Source organism: Meleagris gallopavo, chromosome 7 (assembly GCF_905368555.1).
Source record: "Meleagris gallopavo chromosome 7, MGAL_WU_HG_1.1, whole genome shotgun sequence".
Lineage (NCBI taxonomy): Eukaryota > Metazoa > Chordata > Aves > Galliformes > Phasianidae > Meleagris > Meleagris gallopavo.
Window position 1 is genome coordinate 18956137 of NC_139410.1, and position 7156 is coordinate 18963292.

Genomic DNA, 7156 nt, shown 5'->3' on the forward strand with positions numbered 1-7156 from the left:
TCATCAGATCCTTTGAGTCTTTTGTGTGCTTATCCAAATAATATAAACAGTTTGTAGTTATAAAACTGATGTTATCTTTATCCTTCAGTGAGTTTCTTCCCCCACACAGGCACCTTGAATAACATCAGAGGATTCCAGGACTTAAGCGGAAGTTGAGTCTGTTTCTTCTGATCCTGGGAGAGGAAGACTTAGGAAGTTACATATATGCTGTTGATATTTCTATCAGTCTCTATGTTCAGGGGTTACCACGCCCAGTAAGGAGATGGTTGTACATTGGCAGATGCTGGCTACTGTAGTCATTATGACTCAAAAAGGCAGAGAAGTGTTCATAAGGTTTCTTTCTGGCAGTGTGGTATCTGTGTACATCCTTTAAACTTCTGTCACCAAAATAGTTGAACAGGCTGGGGAATGTTCTATCTGCATGCTACTCTTCAGTTTAATAGAGCAAATTAGTAACCATTACTGGCTTGTCTTTTGTATTTATAGAGGCACCTTTGCTCATAGAAATGCATAGACCATGCAGTGTGTGGCTAACCAACAATATTCCTGTCTTTGCTCTGCCTTAACATCACAATGAGTTATTTGTTTTGGGCAGTGTTGTTGTGATATGGGAAAGACCTTATGTTAGAATATACTTTCTCTGTGTAATTAAACTATGTGGATTTCTTTGGTCCCTGTGTGCATCCCACTAGCTGTCAAATTGATAACCATTAAAGTCTTCAACTATAATGTTGAATTAATGTTTATGCCTCTTTGAGTAAGTTATTCTCCCAGTGGATGGCACACTGAGACAGCGATATTAACTCTTGCTTGGTATTACATTGCATGTAAGTGAGAGAGCAGTAGTAGTCCTCAGTTCAATGTCACTTCCTTTGTAGGTTTGTTGTTTTTTTTTTTTTTAAATTCCTGTTGAGTAAAATCTGCTGATAGATTTCCATTACTCTTCCGCCATAATCAGCAAATTCACTTTTTGTTTTAGTTTCAGGACCCATGGTCTCTAATGACTGAATTATACTTTAATGTGTGGTTTATGAAGAGAACATACTCTCTTGATTTCTAATCTTCATGTCTGCACGTAGCCATAGCTGAAAGGCTCAAACACATCTTCACATTATTACTTTATGAATATGATCAACACTATTTTTTGACAAAGTCACCGATTTATCTGAGACTGAAATTCATTTCCAAATGCTTTGACATAATGAATGCCTGTACGTAAAACCAAATGCATGGAAGGGAAGTCACTTGTCAGAAAAACAATTTTGCTAAATATTTTCATGTGTATTACACATAACAATCTAGATATTATTTTACTCGAATTGCTTACCTTAAATTCAGACAAGAAAACTTAGAGTATACCAGTGCTTATTGATGCTCTCTGCACAGTGTAGGGGATAATCGAACACCAGATACTACTCACTGTGGAAGTAGTTCTACTGCAGCAGCAGGTATTTGAACTGAGATACCTGTACACCCATGGTAAAACATACATCCTGAAAAATAAGTAATGTCAGTAATCTCTTTTTTCCACACACGTTCTTTATGATGACCTATCAGTTCTGAATGACTATTTCTACTTTTGAAACTTATTTCTGGCTTCGTTGTTTTATAGTGTGGAGTTCAGTGTTAGCTATAGAATATGTATTTCTACAAGTTTTTTCATGCATATTTAACTGAATTATCTTTGTGTCTGAATTTTTTTCAATAACAGAAGTCCTTTTTTTTTTTTTTACTTCAATTCCTTAATTTGTTTTGATTTTCCATCAAGGTTTGTGAGATACTTTAATAATCTTTGATATGATTATTGTATTTTGGTTTTTATAGCAATGTATTATGAGAATGAATGCATAGTTCATAAAAATTATGTTCTGTAATACTGTGTATTAATGGAATGTAAGCCTTGGCTGTAATTGTTTTTTTATTTTTCTTATTTTACCTAGGAGGTCAGGACATTTTTATGACAGAAGAACAAAAGAAATACTACAATGCAATGAAGAAGTTAGGTTCCAAGAAACCACAAAAACCTATACCTAGGCCAGCGGTAAGAATACGTGCTATTCTTGTGTCGTATACATTGAGTAACAGCAGTACGTTAACTATCAAAAGTCTCCTCCAACTCTAAAATGATCTAGGCCTAATTGAAATTCTCCATTCTAAATTGAAATTTGTTCATATTTGCATCCTTTAGGAAAATGCTCTCATAAATGTTTTGCCTGGGGAAGTACAGAATCAGAGGATCTTAAGAAGTAGAAATGTGTTGGGTTTTGAGGGGGAAACAGAAATCTAGAAAAGTGACTGAAGAGTGCTTTTAGGTTTTTGAGTATATTTTGAGTAAGAAAGAAAAAGACAGGAAAAAAAAAGAATGTTCATTACATACAGGCTACTATCACGTTTTCTTTTTTCTCCCCCCAGAATAAATTGCAAGGTTTGGTGTTTGATATTGTAACAAAACAAGCATTTGACATCGGCATTATGGTCCTCATCTGTCTTAACATGGTCACCATGATGATAGAAACAGATGACCAGAGTGAACTTATGCAAAATATTTTATACTGGATTAACTTTGTTTTTGTTGTCCTTTTCACTGGAGAATGTGTCTTAAAACTGTTCTCACTCCGTTACTATTACTTCACTGTTGGCTGGAATATCTTTGACTTTGTGGTTGTTATCCTTTCAATAGTAGGTAAGAAATTCTTACATTTCAAGTGAATTATAGTAATATATATATTGAATGCTTTGAAAAGTTTTATACATTAGAGGAATATTTAATTATCATTGCTCCTGATTTTTTAGGAAATGAGAGGCATACTTCAGAGTAGTACCTTCTCAATAATTCTGTATCAATCATAATACTAATTTTTCCTAAGAGTATTGGGGAAAAAAGCTCAAATTACAAATAGCTGATAAAATCTATTGACTCTTCTTCCAATTACACTTTCCAGAAATTGCATAGATAGATTTGTTCTTTGTTCATAATCTGTGTTGTAGTTTATGTTACTGTTACGTTACTCTTCTAATTTTAGTTTTATGTTTCACAGGTATGTTTTTAGCTAAGGTGATTGAAAGGTATTTTGTGTCCCCTACTTTGTTCCGAGTCATCCGACTTGCCAGAATAGGTCGCATCCTGCGTCTCATTAAAGGCGCAAAGGGAATCCGCACTCTGCTTTTTGCTCTGATGATGTCTCTTCCTGCTTTGTTCAACATTGGCCTGCTGCTCTTCTTGGTCATGTTTATCTATGCGATATTTGGCATGTCCAACTTTGCCTACGTCAAGAGGGAAGCTGGAATTGATGACATGTTCAACTTTGAAACATTTGGCAACAGCATGATCTGCCTATTTCAAATTACCACATCTGCTGGCTGGAATGGCTTGTTAGCCCCAATTCTTAACAGTGGGGAGCCGGACTGTGACCCTAACAAAGCTCACCCAGGGAGCTCTGTTAAAGGTGACTGTGGCAACCCTTCGGTTGGGATTTTCTTCTTTGTCAGCTACATCATCATATCCTTTCTGGTGGTGGTGAACATGTACATTGCTGTCATTCTGGAGAATTTTGGTGTTGCAACTGAAGAAAGCGCTGAACCCTTGGGTGAAGATGACTTTGAGATGTTCTATGAAGTCTGGGAAAAATACGATCCAGATGCAACACAGTTCATAGAATACAGCAAACTATCTGATTTTGCGGCTTCTCTGGATCCTCCTCTTAATATACCAAAACCAAACAAAGTCCAGCTGATTGCAATGGATCTGCCCATGGTAAGCGGTGACAGAATTCACTGCCTCGACATCTTGTTTGCTTTCACAAAGCGTGTGTTAGGGGACAGTGATGAGATGGATGCCCTCAGAGTACAGATGGAAGACCGTTTTATGGCAGCCAATCCTTCCAAAGTCTCCTATGAACCAATCACAACCACATTAAAACGGAAACAGGAGGAAGTGTCTGCTACTATTATTCAGCGTGCCTTTAGATGTTATCTTTTAAGACGATCAGTAAAGAAACTCTCATATATGTATCGCAAAGATGGGGTTGATATACTTAGCAAAAATTATATGCTTTTTGGTAAGCTAAGTGAAAATTCAACTTCAGAAAAAACAGATATGACTGCATCCACCACATATCCACCTTCCTATGACAGTGTAACAAAACAAGAAAAGGAAAAATATGAAGATGACAAATCAGAAAAAGAAGGCAAAGGGAAAGACAGAAAAGGAAATAAAAAGTAGAAGAAGACATAACGAAGTGGGCAGCACTGGCTGTTTAAAGCCTCAGAAGATGAAATTTTTATCAATAATACTTGTGTTGAAGGATTATGCCAAAATGACAAGTTTTTACTTATTTACCGAGTGCTATTGTCAGTGCCTGTACCTAGAAAATGACATTTGGTAGCAAACCCTGTATGTAGCAGGGAAACAAACATTCCAGAAGAATAGTTTTTATTACCAGCTGGCACTAATAGAGAGGAGACATAAAGATTTTACTTGGACTATGTGAACTCTTAATGGAGTACAAAATTACCATTTCTAGTAAGTTTGTGGAATATGTGTATCCACTGTGCGCGTTTCATCTACTATGTATGTGTATCTTTTCCTTTGATGGTCTCATTTGCTGTAATTCACATTCTATTACTTGTAATTGTACTCTGTTGAGGAAGAAGATAAATGCTTATTCAGAGGAACACAATGTCATAATTAGGTAATTACCGTGTCATAATGTGAACATTGTCCTCTTCAACCCACCACTTCTAAAAGCAGAAAAATGAGAGTCTGGACTCTTGGACCTTAGAATCTACATCAAATCAACAGCAAATGATAAAGAATATAGTTTAGAAAAATAATTTATCAGAAAACAAAACAGGAGGAGAATCACTTTCACAGAAAGGAGGTTAGTAATTTGTTCTCTTGATTTTGCTATATTTGTTTAATATTTTCTTCATTTTTCACATAGTCCTATTCAGTGAATGATTTAAATACATCATGCTACAGAAAATTTCTTATTTGATAAATGCAGAACTAGTAAAAAAGAGTTAGTTTACTTTCAGGGTCCAAGATTACTCTTAGTTTATGAGTGTTTAAAATGGGATTTTATCATAGAGTAGCTATAAACACCAAATTTTTGCCTCCAGGGAATCACTGGGGAAAAAAAAAAAAGATGGTTTATTTTACTTAGTTAAGGAAAGAATGTAGACCTTGTAACAACTTCCATACTTCACTCCAATGTCAGTCTCTACAAATTTCATTTCATGTGTATAAATCCTATTTAATACAGTAATCAAAGCTACGTGTATAAAATGATAGCAAAATACCTATTGGAACAAACATTGCCTTAGTTTGTACATTAGGCTGAAATTAGCATACTTTGAGAAGCTGATCATGTTGAAGATATAAACTAAGTATGTTGAAGGTAACTTTGAGCCCCATAGGACTTTAGCCAGGTTTCCACTTTATGAAATGCAGTCTTCCATAGAAGGCTGAGATGACCAAATGATGTACTTGAATCAGCTTTTTTCTGCACTGTGGTTTAAATGACTTTTTTCACATCAAAGCTTATAGAACCTACTTAGGTAAAATTGTTCTGTTACTTAGTCAGTTGTTTTACACAGTGGTACCTGTTTGAACAAGGAGACAATGACCTAAGTACTATATTTATTGCATTAAAAATGTACCCTCATAAGTGTGGCTTCTAATATTTCAGTAAATTATATGATATATTCTGTAATACTCTAAATAATTGGGAAGCTTTAACTGATGCATGCTTGCTGCTATTATTCTACAGCTATTAAAGTCTAAGATGGAAAGACATGTGAGTGTTAGAAAGGAAAAAACTATTCAGCAAGACCATCATTCCTCACAACAGTAAGCAATAGTTTGCTGCTATTATAGATTTTGAGTTTATTAATATTATGCTGTGAATAAACAGACAATAGATGATTAATATACTGCTTAACTTGCTTAAAATGTGAGGCTATAAAAATATATATATATTGATCTCTTCATGTTATTTTGCAAATAAATTTATTTTATATTTTATACATATTAGAAGATAATACAAACATCTTTATGTTAATAATGTTTATTACTTTCTATCTGTAATAGTTTTTTGGTTTTTTTAGGAGGGGAACATAAGATACAATATGAATTGGCAATTGCAATTCTCTGCTAATTATATGAAAACAGATTTTAGTAAGTGGTAGTTTTAAAAGAAGTGAACAGCATAGATCTTTTTCTGATCAGTAGATAGTTCCTTGTACACAAGATGGAAGTTTTCTTTTAAAGTTATACTCTTGTCTATCAATTTTCAGGTTAATTTTTGTCATAGAAACCTTGTTTTTCTGCTGTGTTATTCACACTGCCTGCTTGTCCTGTGGATTCGTCCTGCAGTAGTAGTGCTTTAAATATAATTTGCTATTCAAAGTCTTTCTTCATAAGAATGAATAGTGAACTTGTGTAATGGGCAGTGGAATACCTTCCAGCTCTTACAAAAGAAACTATAGATGGGCTTTTGCTTTTACAGAACCTGGTTTCTGTACTGGTAAATTGCATGCAGGATGTTGTAACTACATTGCTAACAACCCAGAAGAATAAAGATAACTTTTTTATGTATTTGTTTTAGTCTTTGTGGTTTTTATTGTAGGAGACTAATACAGTTCAGCAAGTAATCATTAAAGTTAAGAGTGAACAACTTCAGTGATGAAGCAATATGTTCTGAACATCTATATTACATGTTATTTGATGACTTGTATCAGTATAAACTTGTCACCATCTAGGTAAACTGAAATGTCTATATTGTCCTGAACAGAAAGGTTGAAAGGTTTTTATTTTTTTTTAAATTTATTTATTATTATTATTTTAATTCAGGAAAGAATTTCATTGCAACTGTGCGAGTTTTGTCAGATTCTTACTAATTTTCTAGGAAGAGCTCCTAGAGTGTTGTCCTGAGCCAAGTCCAAATTTTTGATGTCTCAAAGGTACTGCTGAGCAGTGGATCTGTAAGATGTTGTTCACCCTGAGGTTGGAGCTCTGAGTGTTCTGTCATAGGAATAAGCCCAGAAGGTAATAAGAGTCCCTTTAATCCCAATCCACCTCAAGAAACCCAGTGCTTCCCAAGAGAATGGAGAAGGACCTGTTAGAGGTGCTATGGCTACAGCACAGGTGGCTTCA

General features: G+C 34.8%; 1 protein-coding gene across 2 annotated transcripts in view; it reads left to right on the top strand.

The window, feature by feature from the left end:
• LOC100544870 (sodium channel protein type 2 subunit alpha-like) overlaps positions 1-6598 on the top strand; it is a 58496-nt gene extending 51898 nt beyond the window's left edge. For both annotated transcript variants that reach the window (XM_085227766.1, XM_019617159.3), the window contains 3 exons: positions 1941-2041; positions 2413-2683; positions 3039-6598. In XM_085227766.1, the coding sequence (XP_085083892.1) occupies positions 1941-2041; positions 2413-2683; positions 3039-4222 (1556 nt within the window). In that variant the 3' untranslated portion in view covers positions 4223-6598. The remainder of the gene's footprint in view (positions 1-1940; positions 2042-2412; positions 2684-3038) is intronic.
• The last annotated feature ends 558 nt before the right edge of the window (positions 6599-7156 follow it).